The sequence below is a fragment of the Spodoptera frugiperda genome, chromosome 23 (assembly GCF_023101765.2).
Source record: "Spodoptera frugiperda isolate SF20-4 chromosome 23, AGI-APGP_CSIRO_Sfru_2.0, whole genome shotgun sequence".
NCBI classification, from domain to species: domain Eukaryota; kingdom Metazoa; phylum Arthropoda; class Insecta; order Lepidoptera; family Noctuidae; genus Spodoptera; species Spodoptera frugiperda.
Window position 1 is genome coordinate 2,180,764 of NC_064234.1, and position 20,682 is coordinate 2,201,445.

Genomic DNA, 20,682 nt, shown 5'->3' on the forward strand with positions numbered 1-20,682 from the left:
CAAACAGAGAATTCGCAGTACGCATGCCAAATACAGCGTTGGCAGATTTCTGCTCATTTATAAGGACCACCTCGAGCCCCAACAAAAAGACGTCGCCCCTAAGGTCAATGCACAATTAGATGCCTCCAAACCTGATGAGAGCAATCACTCACGACGTCAAGTGAAATATTTGGCAGCCGCGGACGTTGAAATATACGGATGGTAATGGGAACATTTCTGCTCACTGATAAATAACTGCAAAAAACATGTGAAATGTTCCCTGGTGTGTTACGTTGATGGGCGTGATTAAGATTTAACTACAATATTTGCTTTCATGAACAATCACAGCAAGTTTAGTTACAGAACGTACCCGTATAATTAAAAACCTTTCCACGTAGCGCAAAAACGTAAAACGTTTTACTATAAAGTAGTAGCTGTCAGGTCTCATTTAGTAATTCCGCAGGCGAAACCGCAGCAAAAACAGGACACGTGCGCTTGCGCAGCGAAGCCCATAAAACCTTTTTTCTCCCCTCCATCTGCAATGGATAAAAAATTCGGAAGGGCCGTTAATAACATCTTTTTTCTTGTTTCGGCTACCGAAATAATGGGATCCTTCGCACTTCGAATTGGACCCTCAATTTGAATTCATCTTTCGACGAGTTTTCGCATTATTCGGTTTTTGTTTTTTCTCCAACGTCATTCTTGGAAACCTGAGGTTAATTAGACGGTTCTGTTATGGAAATATTTGACTTGTTGCGAGTGAGCAGATCAAATAACTTGACGTGGTGCTCTCTTTGATGTGTGGCGTGCCTTATTTGCCTTAAAACAGGGTGTCTAGAAAAGCAAATTGATTTTAACCAACGTTGCGTTCACAACGTCTTTTGAAGTGACGTGTTATGTTATTTTCCGCCCACTGTGATACACAAAGGTTTATGACATGAATTCCTCTTTGTCGTTTTAGTTTTAATTGCTGAAACTAAACTTCAAACAGTGTTGTGTAATTCGATGTTGATTTATTCGAAATTGGAGCTTAATGCTTTACTTTAAGTTAGAAATTCTAATTTACCGTTGGTAATAGCTCCATAACTTTTAATTTTTTGATCATACACCTTAATTACCTGCTCTAAGGGCAGCCAAAATTCTCAGTTGGTTCTCTCATGTACTCTTGACAATAAGGGCTAATACGTGAAACATAATACATAATGAATTTGGCGAAAAGTGGACATCTTAACCTAGTATATACTTTTATTATGTAATAAACACCAAATAAACGAATACATTTATTATTTTAACGCTTTTAATCGATATCTCAAGACAGTAAGAACACAATCAACAATGCAAATGTGAGGAGATTAATTTTGATTGCATCTAGTCAGCTATTGGGCAACAGTCAACAGTGCCCACTGGTTACCAACACTTTTATATAAGCAGGCAATTAGTAGACTAATAGTATAATGGACAAGCATTACTGAGGCAGTTAATTTTAATGATTTTTTATTGGTTTTTAAATGTTTAAGTGATGTCGACATTTTTGGTTGTAATCTTTCGTTAAAAACTGTGTAAGTTTATTATTTATTAATCTTGTAATGTGTTTGGATTTTCGTGTGTGTTAGATGTTAAGTAAGATTTGTTTTTATGATGATTTTATTACTGGCTTAGGTAGTAATTTGTCTTGTGTTGGAGACACTTCGATTTTACCACCTCAAGTATCTATGTATACTATCTTATGCTTATCAGTCTCGCTTGCTGTAAGTAGATTATTAAGTTATTTAATAAATTATGTTGGACATAATATTTTTATAATAACTATCGTGTGTCGTAAATTAACTAAAAATCATGGTTTACTCACGTATATTAATGGAGAAAAGCTCTACTAGTTTTGAGTCACAGAGGGACTCTTCATCATGAGCAGCGTGCACAGATGCGGCGACGTCACGCAGCCTACTGTAGGCTTTAGCATTAGCTTTCATAATTATAACCCTGTTTCAATCGACTGCTAGACTTATGCCTCTCCAATCACACGCTACTGAGCTCAATCATCAGCTCTTCACACAGACACAACTTACCCAGAGGTTAATCGGTCAACGACCTTTAAACTTATAAAAAACAAAAGGACGAAAATAATACCATATAACTACTGCCAAACAATAGTCGATACAATTTTATTTGACGCTCGAATCGATTCGAATCGATTGTTTCTAATTATAATCGATATACTACCTAATTTTGAAAAGGAACTAAAGTTCGTTGTCGTTGGTAAAAGAGTTATTGTTGTATTTTTTGCGGCGTTCATTGTGTATGGTGATTTGGTTCATAGTCTCTCATTAGTGGCGTGTGGTCACATGGGCTAGGGTCAACTGCCTCTGTTTAGTAGGATTTTCCTACTAATGTTACCATGTGTAGGTTTTATATAAAAGTTTGGTATTATTTTGATAGTAGTTTTGTTTGAATACTGGATTCTGGTAATAGTGTTTGTGGAAAATCGATGGCTGTTACTAATCTACCATCACAATTATTATCCCAGAAGGGATATTTGGACATTTTCAATGTTACACACACTTTTATGAGTTATGTTATGTGTCCCATGTAAGGTTACTGGATTGATTGTAAATTAGAACTAGTATAATATAGAAGGATTAGAATAGGAGCTTACTGCCATACTCAGAGACATTAAATGATTATTTAAACTATAAGTACCTTAGTAATGATTTTGTATCGAAAATAATTATTGTTGATCGGGTTAAGTAACCATTAAATGAGTCTTAGTACGGCAGTTAGAGTTGATTAGTGATTGTTATAATAACCTCGCCCCTCTTGAATCATAGTATAACCCTATAGCAATGATGAACATGATACAGGGCCATTGATTGCATCACAATTAACGCGAGCTCTAATAAAGACATGTAAAGTGCCAACTTTGACACGTTTAGCGATCTAACCTTTAATCAATCGTGTTAAATGTTATTTGCAATTACACATTACACTCGTTCACGAATCACAATGGCGACCCACCTACGTCTGACATTTGTTTTTTAGACCTACACCCATAATTCCCATAATTATAGACGGCCTTTGTACCAGAAACAATAGGAGTAAACTTTTTAATCAATCACGTGTTGCAAGGGTCGGCCATGTCTGTTAGTTTTGGCAGGTTGCGCAATCGCACGCCGATTGTGGTATGCGTGCGAGTTTTGACAAACGATCTGTACATGATTGAATTATTTTTCAACACTCTTTTGTGAGGTATGTTGTTATGTGAGTGGCTCGTTGGAGCTGTGGGTCTAGTGGCTACTCAGCGTGAGGTCCTCCGGTACCTGGTATTTAAATACAAAGTTATAAACTAATAGCTATAAACGTTTACGTAATGTCGGACGAGGCAACAAGTATCTTTATACCTCCGAAATCTTTTTATAATAACTATCGTGAGACATATTAAATTGTCTGCGCACTCTGCTCATGATGAAGAATCCCTCTGTGACTCGAAACGAATAGAGCTTTAGTTAACCTCCCAAAGTATAACGATATCAAAAAATTAATACTGTAACTGAAAGAGCAACATTTATTATTATTGAAGTTTAATTTAAATACCTTCAATTAATAGTTTAATATTAGAACTTCAGCATTTAACTCCCCCTCACCCCTTATAAATATCATCAAATATCCTCATGATTTCCATACCACCATTTCCATCCCAACACAGCAGAAACACTAGTCATACCTCCACTATGATATAACACAACCCATAAATGTGTCAAGAAACTGAACATACATAATGTCTCAATGAACCCGTTCAATTCATTCGACAATCAATCACTTCAACAGCTGAGCACACGTGTCGCTGTGTGACATTTGCGCTTGCGTCACTCCCCGGTGCTAACAAAATGATGAAAACGTAGCTGACTCCATAAACGGAGCCTTAGTGCGCGCTTTGCTTTGATCTAGGGCTGCCTAAAATTATAGGAATGTTGATGAATGAGGTTTCTCGGAAGGTATTGATAATAGGGGTTTTTTGTGGACGAATAACGGGGCGCGATTGCAAAAAATACTGATTCGATGGAAGTTTTTTAGAGCTTTAATTGAATACTAGTTCTTCGAAGTTAAACTGTTTTGAGGTAAACATTTTAGGCTGGCTAGGTTTGAAAGAAAGAAAGAAAAACAGTTTATTTGCACCGTTGTAAGATATTGCTGGCAAAACAAAATAACAAGGCGCAAAAAGGCCAGTGCTCAACTAAAATGCCCTATATTATAAACATATAAAAATAAATTTAATTTACAAATAAATAGATCTAGATTTAGGTGTAATCGTATGTATCGTTTCAGACGTATCTAAGGAAATTGTTGACCATTAAATTTTTTTCTATGAACATTAAAATAAAATAAAAAAACATAAAAGAAAACATAAAATAACATAAAATGAAAAACATATTAGGATTATATCACAACCCTAAAACTAAACTCTAAACACCGAAGAACATAGTTTCCGCTCAAAGTAGATAAATAGGTACGAAAACAGTTGTGAAACTGATTTTGTAAATTCACAAAGATTCTGTATGTGTTTGAATTAGTTGTGGCGAATCGCCGCCTTTGTGGCTTCGATTGTTTCGGTCCGCTGATGTCATGTGTGTCATCGATTTTTTATGTCTTAATTTGGTGTAGGATTTAGCCAATACGCAGACTTGAGATGGGAATAGGGTTAGTTTTGAAATAAGAATTGTCGATTCAACGGTTGCAAACGCGAATGCTAATTTAACTAAAAATCACGGTTCACTCACGTAAATTAATGGAAAAACGCTATATTAGTTGAGTTGAGATACTCGATTTTGGAAACCTTTTCATCCTACACATTTCAAGAACAGATTGATTTTAGATTGTCTAATAGAACAGATCTGCCTTCGCTGTGTTGTAGCAATTGAATTTGAACACTCTCCTATTTAAAAGGCGGCCTTAAACCACGATTATATAACTTTAAACTGACCTTACATAAGAAAGCTGCCTAGTTTCAGCCCATGCCAACTCTGAACCCATTACTACGAAGACATTTGTATTCCTAGCAAAGTGACAGAGACGATCAACGCACAGATAAACAGACATACATGCAACACACATATTTCTGATAACATCTATATTATAAGCCTAACACAACTTTAAACCATAACCTCTACGTAACAAAGTTCATATTAGCTTACCACGTCAAACGTAAGCTTTTTAAAATATCGTGTGTGGTGCGTTTACAGAGTGTGTCGTAATTAAAAAAACTCGCGAGTAATTACGAGTGTCGAAAGCCGACTTCGTGAACGATGAACTATGCTGTCTATGGTATGTCCGAATTTTTGTGAGGGCAACGACTTCGTGTGACGAATTCAATGCGATGATTGTGACAGTGAATTATTTTTGTAAAAAAAGTTACATAGGTATGTAAGTACATTGTTGATTATAAATAAATAGTAAACTTACTGCCGTACTTAGAGTTATTTCATGACTAGCTTTTTTCTGCCGGCCGCTTCGCCCCCGTTGTCGTGAGATAAAAAGTATCCTATGTGTTTTTCCTGACCATAATTGTTCTTCTACCCCTGTTCCACATACATCTCAATCCCTTCAACCGTTTTGACGTGGTTCAGGATTCTGGGATACAAATTACCTCTCTCTGGAACAGTCGTTTTTAAACCACAAACAAATAACATAACATCATTGAATCCTATATCAAATTTTATTACAATAATATTAACCATATTTTACGAGTAATTTCAATGTAGGCCTTTGAATAATAACCTTACAATGTAGTCCATTTAATTTCTCTCTAAATTATACGGAAAGGTCGCCATTTCCAAAACATTGACACTATAAAATGTACTAAAGCAGCCATTTTGAATCATTTCTTTTTTTACCACACACGTAAAGCTTTCCTTATTTACAAGACGTGCGAAATTCAGTCGTAATTTATATGGGGCAAGGTGTAATATAGGTTGTGAGTACTCGCAATTATGTGGGATTCCAGGAATCGTTTAGCAACAGTAATTTGGACACCCATCAAAATTCCATGTACAGGCTGTGTTTTTTTGTTTGTTTTGAATCCTTTGCTGTTGTGCCAATTAGATATTTAAACTTTGTAAATGCTGGCTGTATGAATGACACCAATTACTTGCATTATGTTCTACGGTTGATTAGTTGATACAAAGCACAACTGCTAAGCGTGATAGCAGTTAAATTCTCAGACTAATTTGAGCCTAAAAATAGGCTTTATAAATATTAAAATTCAACTACTATCAATACATAATACGATAATCTCCTACAATTTCCCCCACAGCATCTGGACGTCCACTTAGTTTCTTAGCTTAGCTGCTCCAGATTAAAAATTCCTAATACCTAAGTAACATTACTTACGTTGCGAGTAATTTTCGAGATTACCGTAACCAGAGGCCAGATGTCGGGCCTTCAATGATTAAAGGCTTCTAAGAAGTACGACGGCTTGATTATCTACTAATCTGTTAAAGCCTCAAGCTACAGCGACTAGGAAAAAAAACATCTCCATTTGCATATCACATCTTAGTACTCTCAATCGCTCTTCAAAGCAATTTCACTTTGACAGCACTTTAATTCTTAGCATTAAAGTTGATTTTTCTATATCATGTGTGTTAGCACTGGCTGTTGTCTGTTCCTCAAACAAATTGTACGGTTGGGTGGCCTCAGAGAGAATTACGTACTTTTTTTTAAATGTTCTACATTTAATTTTAATACAACGACCTGTATATAGGACGTCAAAATGGCGTGCTACATACCATAGTTTTGCTCCGTAAAACATGGCAACTTTACCATATTTTAGAACAAAACACGAAATATATTTTTAACCATAAGACGCATAGAAACCAAAACTATATATTTAGAATTGTAGTCTATCTGGCTCACTTTACCGTAATCGTCATTAAATACAAACACTTATTTTAGCCGTAGTAAAGAAAAAACAACATGGGTAAAGATACCAAATTTTTGGCAACTTTACCTACGCGCCGTATTCATCGTGTATTGCATATTAAAGAGTTGTTGAGATACAGAGGGCTTCATCTAGGACCTCTTCGTATTATAATGCAAACAATATGAGAAAATCTATAAAGATAACGGCTACAAAGACATTAGGGAAAGTTGCCATGGGTTTCATCGTAATTTACATACAAATAATTTGTTACGCTCGGGGTTGTCAAAAAAGGAGGAACTTTTTTATGACATGTATATTTTAAAAAAAAATTAATAAACCTTAAACCTAAAGTAAAAAAACGCACAAATTTCTAACATAAATATTATTCCCTTTTAAACTAAATTAAGTTCTAAAATTTTAAGTATTTATGTTTAAAATTGTAAAAAAGGCTACAAAATAATGTTTAATCCTTGACTTTTTAATTTTATGACTTCACTATCTCCATAGCTAATTATAACATCACTTCCGTATAATTTTTATAGTGTCTAGCTCCGAGTTTTCTGCGGTTTTGTTTCATGGGAGCCATTTTGGCTGTAAAACAAGAGGTATTATTAAATACATTATATCTTATCATCCAGGATATTCACTATTATGCTGTGAAATTTAGGTATTCGAAAATGGTTACATACACACAAACAAGAAAAAAACATTTATTGCCAACCCTAACTGTAGGTAAAGTTGCCACAAAGTAGGCCGTGGCAACTTTACCTAACCTGTGTCAACATTACCGAAGCGATTATTTATCAATAAATTAAAGAAAAAGCAATTGCTGACATTACAACAGTAATCCCAACTATAATATACATTTAAGATCAAAATTTCACTCACCTGTGACAAATAGTTAAGGCTCTGTAAGCACAATTTAGGAACAACTAACTTTTAGCTCATTTTCACGCATACATTGTGACGGCCATTACTGGCATAATAGCAGTCTTACGTCTACGCAAAATATAGTAAATATTTCCTTTTAATGTCTAAAAAATACTTCTATTACAAAACAGAATTCTAGTGGGTAGATTTTTAGATAAATGAGTTTATACCGAATACCTATAGTATGGTAAAGTTGCCAAGGGCCCGGTAAAGTTGCCATAGTTTACCGGTACTTATTTATTTAATTTGATTGTTTCTTTCTTTGTTTTGTTAACCATCAAATTCAGTTATAGCGGTCTGAAGAGCTTTGTTTTGTTTGTATATTTCTGGGGCATATTTTATGCTTATAGGTGAACAATATCATTGGTAGAACCCACACTTTGAGACGTGCCATTAATCAGCAATTACATCGAAGATTTGTCGTTGTTAGCAGAGTACATATATGTATATGGCAAACACAATTACTAAGCTTCAGTACATTATAATTCAAAATTGATCTAAAGAACACAAAAAGAAAATCTATCTAGATCCTTCTCTCTAAAAAGGTTTTTCCACCCGAGATGTGCTATCATGCTATGCTACTTTGCTGTGAGTGCGTTTAGTTTCACCATTACGTTTTCGTAACATAGCTACATAGCACACCTCTTCTCACTCAAAAAGCATTCTAACGCTTAAATGTGTAGATAAAACAATAAAAACCATGCTCTATCTAGAATCCACACGGACTCCTAAAAACAGCCACGCGCCGGCTCACTCCTGCTAATTACAACGCATCAGAAACATTCGATCTGCAAACGTTTGACAGCGCCGTTAGCATTCAGATAAATGTACTCGTCTTAGCTTAAATTGTTTTTAATAAGTACCTACTAGATGTGATAAATTGTGCTGGCGTAGCAATAGTAGTTATCGATAGCTTAGCTAACTGTATGACTTTAGATCCTGGTGGAATATGCGTGGAGGATAGGCATTCTTGATTCTTGTGCATTTTGTTCTTATCCATTTTCATATTTAAAAATAAAACTAATCTTAATACTTTGACGTTTAATTCGCCTTCTTCTTTGTCATTTCTCTCTTGGCAGATCGGTCTTGGTCTCGTTGAGGCATTTGTACTGGAGCTAGATTCAGCTTTCCTCGCGATATCCCGCCATCTCTCCCTGTTCGTGGACTGTCTACCGCAGTCTAACACAGGGTGTCTCGTAGCTGATTTGACTTACTCAGCCCAGGGCATTGGTGATCTGCCTCGTGATCTGATTCCCTCTTCTTTCCCCTGCACTGACTTTGTCACCACTGGCTAAGTTTCAGTTGGTATAACAAGCGAATCTTGGTTGCATCTTCTTGAAATAATATGTCGCATAGATGCGCGATGTTCAGTTGCATTTAGCCAGTGTTTGGAAAGAGGATCGTTCCATACCAAAACGGCAACTTATACCTATTTTAAAATGCCAGTAGTACCTACGTGTTATTGTACTAAATCAAGAGATTTAACTTAAAAGCCACGCGTACAACCACTGCGCTATAAAAACAATAGCAAACAAAAAAGAAATAAAAACAAAGAGTTCATTAACACACTTTAATTGAATAAATGCCTAATTGTAATTAATTACTTCACTAGACAATATCCGCATGATGGTGGGTGTTCGATTCTTTTGTCGTGCAAAACAACAGGTTTGATTCATTGTAGTTTTTACTATAACATAACTGTAAGCTTCCAAATCTTTGTTTTTTACCGACGTCACAAAAGGAGGAGGTTATCTATTTCGACTGGGTTTTTTGTATGAGTTTTGCAACCTTAGAGGTCTTAACAGGAAATTCAGTTCATTAATTCATGAATATTAGTTTTTTATTAAGTTAGGTAATTATTATAATTCGGCAAACCAAACTGGTCCTTTAAAACCAATTCCGTTTATAATAACAAAACCATAAAAAAATCTTTATTCAAAGAAATCCATGCACTAAAGATGGTAATCGAATCCAAGACCACCCTTACAATGTCATTATCAAGTGACCGTACCACGCACAATGTACTTACAATCGATACATCGGTTGACACAAAAATCGATTAGAACAATGATCGATGCGTACAATCGAGAACAATTCGTTACACACGAAACACTAGTATCGGTGTTGAGATAAGCCTCCAACAATCACAACACTAATTAATTCTGATTGATGTGCTTCTCATACAAACATACATACATACAAGCTGATAGAACTATAGTAAAAGAGTTTTTAAAGAGTTAACAAATTGTTAGGTATCCGATGTATGGATTGATTAATTTTTTTACACACGTAAAACAGGGAACTAGAAAAAAATACTTATCCATTAAAACAAGATTTTTTGAGTACTTCTAATATCGATCGGTGCGCCCTCTATGTTATTTTTTTATATAAAACTGTAGATTATTCTCAATACCAAGTAAACAATTGTGATACAATCTTTATTACAGATACGCTCCCGGTATGCCCGTCATGACAAATCGACTAACAACAACATCGATCCATCGAGTCACTCGATAATCGATACACTCTTAGTCGAATTATCGCCTGTCGACTCGTGTGAACGATTACATAATAAATAATGGTCAATTCGATTACAATCACACATTAGGACGCCCCGCTGTTTCGTTACACCTGATATTTATTATAATAAAACACTGATAATCGAGGCATTGTTTAAAAAAAATCGCGAATGGCCGAAGCCTGCTACGTTAGTAGATACCTATTTTATTAATGGGAGGTGATTTTTTCTGTCGGTCACAGGTCACGGCGTGTCAAACTCTGGGCGGTATATCCTTGAATGTATTACTCTATAATTTGACTACGTGTGATTAAGATGGAATTATGCAAGACATCGCTCTCTAAAGGTCAAGTCTACATCTGTTCGTACAAATGAAGATATTATTCTAATCTCGTGTATTTTATATTCCTAGCTGTTTATTGATATAATTTCCTCCCCGATATGGGAGACATAAAGTTGGCGTATCAACGCTTTATCTTTTCTCGGAGGCAGTAAAAGCGTAGTAAAGAAAACAGTAATGTTATAACGCTTATGGCGTAATAAACATAGCACACGGACAGTAAGCACCCGACTATCTCCAAATAAGTGATCCTGCAACTTTTACTGTGAAGAAATACCTCCGTTCTAACATTGGCGGAGTCACATAAACTTGCGTAGAAGGCAAGGACAAGACAATGGGAGACGGAAAATTAATATATTATAGAAAAGAATTTAAAGCTTCCTATCTACAACAAAAACGACGATAAAACTTTAATTTAGTAAGGAACAGAAGAATCGATTTGATGGCGCGTTAGTCGATTTTCGAATCGATATAATAAATTTCTTTGTTCTGGCAATGTTTCACGTGAACTGGCTTTGTTACGTGAATTCAAGCTTACAGCACTAGCATAATGTTTTCGGCAATAGTTATGGTTGGAACTAATCGGAAATTCGTAGTCGAGTATTCGACATAGCACAGTGTGTTGCGGACAGATAGCAAAATAAATTTAACATAATAAAAAGAAGTAAAAAGTGGAACATTAGCATCTCTTGCTTTCTTTTAATGTAATAGCATCATAAATATGTTTAAATGAACATAATCTGCAGAACATACGCTATAAATTAATTCGATAGTTATCACTTTAACAATTGCATGTAAACTTTCATAGCTATTGTCTCTGACACTCATTAAAGTATAGTTAACTTACAACAGCCCGTATCTCGCATGTCGGCTACTATTTTCATATAAAAGTTTCACTTTTAAAACAATTAATTCGAAAGAAAAAAGGTTCGATTGTACGAGATTGCCTGTGTGAAAAATCGTTTTTACAATGGATGATCGCTTATGAAGATTTCTTGCTGACGCTTGTAGCGACCTCTTTGTAATAGCAAGATAATTATTTTAATACGCACAAGAACGCAGCAGTTACACTTTCACTTTGAATTAGCATTTGCTCTCATGTTCATGTAGACAAGGTTTTTGCAAACAAAGGCTGTATCTGTGTTCCTTTGCCTTTGTTTTCGCGCCAATTGCTTTGACAGTTATGAATTTGACACGCAATGTTGCCAATTACGTAATATTTGAATTAAGAATATTTTTACGCAACGTTAATTTTGTCCCTATAACTGGTGCCAATGCGTGTCCCTGTTTTAACTATGTCTTAATAAAGTTTATGAGTCTTACAACTTAGGTTACGTCTGGGGAGGTTGTAAAATAATTATTTCAATTAAGATTAACAATTAAAGATTTTGTAATAGCATGCTAGAGCTATTTATTGCTGTTGTAAAAGGTGATCATTTTTATTTAATTAAAAACTCTCTCGATGCATTTCACATTATAAATTCTAGTAACTGTAATAATACAATCAATCATGAGAAACCAAATGTATCAGACCACTATTTAATAATAAATTAAAATACCAATCCTTGTGGCCACAATGAAAAATAATAATAATCATCCTTCAGATGCTCAGTGTGATCAAATGAGATTAAATATGTGCACAAAATATACCAAATCACTGCCGCTAATTGAAAGAGTTGCCACTAGAAAAAATCAAAGCAACCGGCGGAAATGGCTTAATATGTTCAGCCAGTAATGTTGAATGCTTCATTAGAAGGATTTTGATAGCGCAATCATATGTTCTGATCGGACTGCGCCGCGGCGCGAAGTGATCCAATTGGTTGATATCCGATGCGTGCGTTCCAAACATTCAATTTGAACGCATTTGATAGAAAGGCATTCTCGGGGTTGCTATTGGTAAATAAATTAATGATGACAGTTGCTGATTTGAATTCTTTATCTTAACGATTTATGGTGGTTGCGTTGCAGATGTAATGTAATGTTTTGTTTTTATGAACATTCTCTCAATATCTTTGTTAGGATTATTTTGTTCGGTGTTTTTAATCGGAACTACCGTACGGTGAGGTCGCCGGCCCAATTGTCCTCGGTTAATGTTAACACCTCGAGCACACGGCAGCGGTAGATAATGGCAATCTTATCGACTTGTATCTGCCCAGCCCAGTGCCATTAGCTGGCCGACCGACTTTCCCCGTAGGGTAGAACGCGATTGTTGACGATTGTCCTCCGCGAGCGCTGAGCTTGGTACCTACGTGAGGTGAGGCCACATGGCTAGCTGGGCTTGAGCTAATATTATTGTATTATTTTTGGAGCATAAACAGTCGGTGGCTGTCAGAATGTCAATGATTAATATCTAAATTCTCGTAAAAGTTTTGACTGCATAAAATATGTTTTGTCCATTCGCACTTGCATTATACAGAAAACTTTTAAGCACTTAAAATATTCTTATAAACATAATAATAACACATAGCAAAACTTCTTCTCTTCTTCTTTATATAGGATTATTTACATATAGGAAAATACAAAATAACTTGTCTATTAATATCACTAATCTATTATATAAAAATAAGTCAGGTTTTCCTTCCTGACGCTATAACTCCAAAACGCACGAACCGATTTCCACGGTTTTGCATTCGTTGGAAAGGTCTAGGGCTCCGTGAGGTTTATAGCTAAGAAAATTTAGAAAAAAAAAATCAAGAGAAAGCCTATTTGGTGGCGAAACGGAGTTTGCCGGGGTTTGCTAGTTACATATATTTTTCTAAAACACACTGTATATGTAAACACAAACAAAAATTCCAAAACCCAACAAAATCCTAAATCTCACGAGTCAATATAACAAGCCCTATTTATCCCTCGGTCCGCTTTCCAATGACACTTGCCGCATAGTCGCATGCGCTTGCGCAGCTAAGTAGTAAGTACCATTGCGAATAATGAGCGTTTCTGATCCATAACCGATTGCCGGGCGATTATTTTTGAGGTTAAGACCTTGTTACAGGTTCGGTTCCTATCTAGGTATTTGTCTAACAAGATGTGCCCGATAAAGTTGTAATGCTCTAGAATTTGAACTTAACGGAGTAAGGAGTAACTTGGGCTTGTTTGTTTTGGTATTACTTTGGTGATTAGATGGTTTGTGGATATTATGTTATGGGATTCTGCTTTGCTCTCTGTGCTAACAGAAGTATTGTTAGAGAAATTAGATTTTTGGAAAACAGCACAGAGTCTTGTATAGTTGATAGGTCTCTTTTTGGCAATTGGCCTCTGTAATCTAACTTTTTGGAAACAATAGAAAATTTAAGGGACATGATTATTTAAGTCACAAAAAGAAATGTTAAGGACCAATTTACATTGAACACGTTAACCGCCACATCGGACATTAGTGACCGACGCTTAGCAAAGGAATTTCCTTAAACAGTTTTCTTTCGGCAGTTAATGCTTTACATTTTCTCTCTCTCACACTTTCTCATGAGCTATCAAATTAACGTAAACCACACATTTGCATATCAAAGTTTTAAGACAATAACTATCAAAGTCTAGACAATGCCACTCAAATCCTACTTGCAAGTCTAACAAGTGTGTTCTCACATAACAAGCCCTGTCTACCCCACTTTCCACACTCACAACTTGAAGGTATCGTCTGTAATGAGTTGATTCATAACTGATATGGAACCCTTTTGGGGTCAGTAGGACCTTAGGAGATGTAGCACGAAATGTCTCTGCGAAGTAAATTGTGGGTTTGTATACTTAGTTCTTAGTCTTAGTACTTTGGCGTGCCATTGGAGAGGCCTTTGTCCAGCAGTGGATGAGAACTGGCTGATGATGATGATGATGATACTTAGTTCAACCATTTTTGTTCAAGTAGAGTTTTTTTAGGTTTTAACACAAATGCAGACCCAAATAGATTACAATCTAAATTTCTCAACCAAGTATTAAACCTTCTTGGTCTACATATAGGTAATTCTTTTTGTGTATCTATTTGATCTTCTTACTTCGTGATTGCTATAATTTCTTTTAAAATTATGTAATATTTTTTGTAAATTCTGTAAGATCACCAACCTGATTAAGGTCTATTTTGTTTATATAGGTATACTGTAGTGTGTCTGTTTGTCACATATTTATGTAGTTCCTACCAATCACAGTTAATGCCAGCAATGTGTTAATGCCAGTTAACACTTAATTCATAATTAGTACAGTGTTTGAACTTAATTTATAACCACCTACAGTGTGGAGACGTTAAGTTATTGTTGAGCCTATTTGATTTACAAATTAACTGGTCCCTCTATGGAGGTCGGAGTGATGAATTGTGCTCCTACAGTTTGAACTGAATGTAGTTAGTGATCTTTAGTGTGTTTAGGTAATGAGGTAAGTTTGTCTGCGTTTGTTCATCTAGTTTTTTTTTTTCAAGTGGCTTTTGGGTGCCATCAGTTTTATTTTTAAGATCTTTGATTATGATTTTGGAGATTCTAATGTTCAGTGTTTGTTGACAGTCCTAATGGGTCACTTATTATCTGCTCGTTGGCCTCATTCCTTAACAAATCTTGTGTTTAATTAAATACATATTATCTTATCGCTTCTTTTTTTGCTAAACTCTTTTCTGTGAATGCGTAATTTTTAAGCAAGGTGTTCGTTTTATAAATAAAATTAAGTGGAGAAGTTTGGACACCATTATTTTTAAGTTTACAATACAATTCTAGTTTGTAAGAAGAACCTAGTAAGAAAAAAGCAATACCATCAAGTTACCGACATACATAAGATTGCAAAACGCGAACATATCTCCTACCAATTACTTACCTTGTTCGACTTAATTGAGAACAATTAAATTGTTTGTTTTCTTTGTATTTCTCACGGCTTTCGATTGCACGATCATTATTTGTCCCATACGTTACGTCACTGGTACTTATTGGTACACGCGAAAGTTTGTGATGAGTGTTTGTTTGTCCATCTGTCACTATTGTAATGTTTAACTGATTGGATGCAATTTGTCATACATATGAATGGATTATGGTATAGATATAGAATAATAGTGTTATACTTAAATAATCCTTTGCAATTTTAATTTTAAATTATTTCTAGCTATCTCAACGCTTATAAGCGACTATAAAACTTCAAATTATCTGAATTAATTAAAAAATCATAAAAAAGATGAAACTAATTCTTAGTTTAATCTGTATATTTTTCAAACCACACATTTTTTATAGCTAAAGAAATACCAACATAAATGATTAATGTTTTTACAAATGGCAACTGTACATTTAAGGTAAATCACCCAATTATCGGCCGGGGCATAAAACAAATCGTGCGAACTGTCACGTAGGCTGAATGGTGTGATATCTTTGCATCGTTCCATGTTCCCGAGGTGTGGCAGAGAGCTAGGCCCTAATTATGTTGATCGCCCCGTGATACTATGGTACTTAGACTTACTTGACATTTTGCCGAACATTACTACACGAAATGAAAGGGTTTTTGTTAAACAAGATTTCTGACATTATGGTATCATCGTGCCTTGTTTTCAGGGTTACTAGATTAAATATTTTTTTTGGGCATAGGACATCTAAAGATGCAAATGGTATACTCACCAATGTCGATACCGTTTTTCGCCTGTTGTATTTTATTCCCATGTATAGAGAATCGACTTTCTTTATTCGACTGAACAACTGTTGTTCTACGGTTGTTTTGCCACCGTAACGTCAATGCTATTTATCTTGTTGAATGCAGCATCATTATGATACTAAATCTCTTACAAAAATAAGTATGCAGTTAGTCACAAAACAACCTGCCGTAATACCATTGATGTAGCTACCCCACATCACGGGTACTACCAACCCTGAACCTAACACCCGTCACAGCTGAATGGCAGCCCTATCAACTGACTCATGCAACCAAACACCAAGGCATTAGATATCTGAGTCAGGGGTACGCTGTTACAGGCATCAGTTAAGCTAATAGGTTAATTGGGCTCGCATTAATTGTTAAATGTAGGTGCTTGGCGATACAATATCTTACTTCATTATCTAGGACTGAATTGTTTGTCAATGTGATTGTGCTAATCTTCAACTTTAAACGCCATTTGACAGTTTACGCGCCTCGTCGAATTATGAGCGGTTTGAAATTTCAAATTCAGAATGTTATTGTTGCCAGTTATAAAAATGTTGTGTTTGAATTATGATCTATTTTAAATATCGAATCGAACGTCAGTTTTTTTTTTCAACAATTCGGAATTGTTGTTGTTTACTTTAGAACCTTTTTCGTGTTAAATGTCTTCCTTCATATTATAACGAAGCTTTTTATTTGTTACAGAGATGGCAGCGGAGGTGGTTCGTCCTATATGACGATGGGGAGCTAACATACTCGTTGGACGAACACGTAAGTACATCATATACCAAGAAACTATCATTCTGCGTAATAAATATCAAATCTAATGTTCACACTTCATAGCCAAGTTCGAAGTAACGACAGCCAACCGACAACCACAGGGCAGTGAGGGTGCAGCAAAAATAACTTTCATCGATCAAATATGGTAGCACCTTGTTATCGACACCATCGGATCGACTTTTTACCCACGAATCGACTAAAAAGGGAGTTGTAATCGTTTCCTTGTACTTTTATATAGACTAACTATCAAATGCCTGGGTTCTTGTGCGAACTAATCTATCGGTAGTACAAATTCAGAGTGTAACACCTTAAATGGCCGCATTGAAACCGATAGGGTAGCGCGGCCTATAATTGACTTGTTGCTTGAAATACTGACGACTCATCCGCTGATAAAACCCCGATTTGGTTTTGTTTCGTGCAGAAAATTATATTGTGCTGCTATTTTAACGCCTACTTCGTCATTTTCTATTTTATACAGAGAGTGCTAATTAAAGGTCAAGGAATCGCTAGATTTTTAACGACCGGCGGCGCTAAAATAACATTTCTTTAATTATAAAAACGTGAATTTTACAAACCAATAAAAATGAATTCCAATAATTATGCCGACACAGACCGTATGCTGCGTTTCGTTTTTTGTCAATAATAAATTCATTCGCGTATAATATTAGCGATTTAACAAAAACAAACATCGCCAAACCGGTAACCGGAGCCGAGCCGGGCCGCACGAGACTCGGTTTCATCGGCACCTCGCTTTATCAGTATCAAATCTTTCACATTTTTCTCCGGCACTCATAAATATTCATAATAATTGGCGTCGTTGCAATTTCAAGTGAGTACATGAATTTTAATACGTGCCGTATATAGAGGGCCGCCGTGCTGCGGGAGCGGGACAAAAACTTGACGCGTAATGTAAACCAAGCAGGAACAATGAACACAGGAACACTAGGAAGGCTTTCTCCGTCTCCAGCTTGAAACGCAACAACTTGCCTTTTACGGCGTAAAATCCTGAGAGTAAAATTCGTTGGACGAGTATTGGGCTGTGCACCCTACATTTTGTGTTTAGCATCTCGCGGCCCGATAGCTAAGTCGATGTTTATCAGGCAATCGTAGTGGAATGCGCGTTAGTGTCGACTCTATAAAGTAATCTGGATGTGGAACAACGGAATCAGTTTGTCGAGCTGCGTATATTTCAGCTGGTTCGGGGTAAGGGGGCCAGGCGGGCGCGACCAGTAATGTATTCGTAGGAGCGCACGCGCCGTTCGCACCTCCAGCCTCGTTATCATGTGAATGGGCCGAAGATTTGCAATGCGTCTCAAGCTAAAATAGAAGGAAGTCGTTAATGTCTTTCACGGGGAAAGTAGGAAAATTAATGATGTTCAAGTGTTTAAAGTAAGCAGTGTTTATTTGTCCACTTACTTGCCTCCATAGGCCGGAGTAATTGATTGTCTACTATCGGATAGTGTCACTAGTAATGGACTTTGTGACATTAAAAGGGATTTACAACTGTTTAATCAGTATGCGTGTAGAAAGCGGATAGTTATTGCCCGTGCTGTATTATTGAAATACGAATTGGTTTGTCTTGCTAGTTAAATGGTATGACATACTAAAGTAAACACCGGGTGGCACGAAGTATTATACAATGGAATCGGTGGTCGGTAGGAGCAGTTTCTAATAACTCAAAGTATTTTAGCAGCCACAGAATTTGATATCGTCGTGAGAACTATACTAATGTCAGGTGTCAGATAGTGATAAATCAAGGGATGATACAACGTAGATATAGAAAGCAACGTAGATTCGAACTGGCTATCCTGAAATCAAACCTGATATTAGATTGATGTGACCAATCACAAAAAATGGCGTTTCCCAAAGAATCATATTCGAAAACTGAAACCCAAAAAGAGCCTCTAAAACCATATTAAACACAGATATTATGATAATTAGTTCCAAAGAAAACACACGTCGTTAGTCCAGCTAGTTGTTTTAATGCAAATTGCTTAAAATCAATAAATAGAAACCCGGTTACAGCAATAGCGGCCATATCTCTTAAGCACCAGCATTAAAGCGAGTAACTCAAATAAACAGTAATCCCTTCATTTATTTTAATTTTCCTCGTTCCTAACTGTTCTGTGACACCAAAACATAGTATACTTAACATTATGGATACGTTTTAAGTTGGACAATAACAACAATGCTAGTAAGGTACCAGTATTCAGTCGAAAGTTTACAAATTCAACGGCATTAAGGATTCTCATTTTAGAAAACTTATAAAAATTAAAATTACTAATGGCATTAATACTGTCCATAGATAAAGAATCTAATAATAAAAAAGAAAATTCATGTCAATCTAAATTAAAAAAAACTCCCGCCAATTCTGCGGAACAGAACACGCAAAAAAAGAACAAAATTGAAAATATTCGCGCCAGAAAAACGATCAGGATGGTACGACGAGAGGTGCGCAGCTTTTTATCCATGTTCTTAGTTAGCAATCTGGTCGAATACCATACCTTATCATCAGGCATCGTGTACCGTTGCCGCTAAACACCGTCAGACCTGTTATCTTGACCATTAGACCCTGAAACAAGTCCGGATGGGCGATAAATGGCTTCTTCAACTTGATGGATACCAGACAACGCACTCAAATTAATATGTGTCAATACGCAATGAATAGTTTAGATGTATCTTTCAGTTAGGAGTTATGTTTGTATTGGAGATAAAAATTGATTGATTTTGAGCAAAGTTATTGTTCTTTTTCACCTAAAAAGACCTATAACAGGGGATCCAAAATGGCATAACATTATCGTACATATCGTCACGCCTTTAATCCTCGATGGCATAGGCAGAGGTGCATTATGGCACGTAATGCCACTGCCGAAAATGGCATAGCTACTTCCAAAAAACAAACTGATTCTGACTCGACAATTTAGTATTTGATTCAACATAAACATATCTATTACTAGCAAACAAACAGACAGCTATTAATGTTTCTCCTCGCTAAACAGCCCACATCATTTTGCATCGCCTGCTATTCTGTTCCGCGTTTCTCATTATCTCTAGCATTATTATGATCGGTTTGCATATTCATTGATGACGAAGGCTGCGCTGCAACCTGCTGCCAGGTGTACCTGGCTGTGGGCGAGGACTGGTTCGGAAGGTGTATATTGACCTAGCTAGCTGTGATGTATGGTCTGATAAATTGCTTTCCTAGTTATGATACCACCGTTAAGACTTTACTCTTAAGCCAAGTATGTTTTCGTCTTATGATTTTGGGGGATTAAAAAATTAAGTACATTTTTTATGGAACACGCTGGTAAACCTGCAGGCGTATCACCTGATGGCAAGCAATCGCCGCCGCCCATGGACACTTAAAACAGCAGAGGCGTTACAAGTGCGTCTTGGGGGTCGCCGGCCTTTTGGGGGTTAGGAAGTTAAGGGTTGCCGGGGAATCGGCGATTAGGAAGATTGGAAAGGGGGGGTATTGGGCTCCTGGTAATCTCACTCACACAACGACAACATTGTGTTAATTTTGTATATCTCATAGTAAAAGGCCACATTTTTGTCGAATTTCCAAACAAATCTACAGTTTTTTGCGTCAATGATCTTTTTACGTAAGATAGTGTTATGTGATTGCAATGTTGCCAA

The 20,682-nt window shown here is 36.2% G+C and overlaps 1 protein-coding gene and 1 long non-coding RNA gene across 6 annotated transcripts in view; one reads left to right on the forward strand and one right to left on the reverse strand.

Annotated features, from left to right (window-relative positions):
* Nucleotides 1-20,682, forward strand: part of LOC118266911 (protein outspread) — a 266,463-nt gene that overhangs the window by 195,231 nt on the left and 50,550 nt on the right. For all 5 annotated transcript variants that reach the window (XM_035580548.2, XM_035580549.2, XM_035580551.2 and 2 more), the window contains exon 3: nucleotides 16,969-17,034. In XM_035580548.2, the coding sequence (XP_035436441.2) occupies nucleotides 16,969-17,034 (66 nt within the window). The remainder of the gene's footprint in view (nucleotides 1-16,968; nucleotides 17,035-20,682) is intronic.
* Nucleotides 7,484-8,061, reverse strand: LOC126912199 (uncharacterized). The gene is made up of 2 exons (XR_007706819.1): nucleotides 7,658-8,061; nucleotides 7,484-7,615 (listed from the first exon to the last, which is right to left on the reverse strand). It is a non-coding gene; the product is annotated as an uncharacterized LOC126912199 (long non-coding RNA).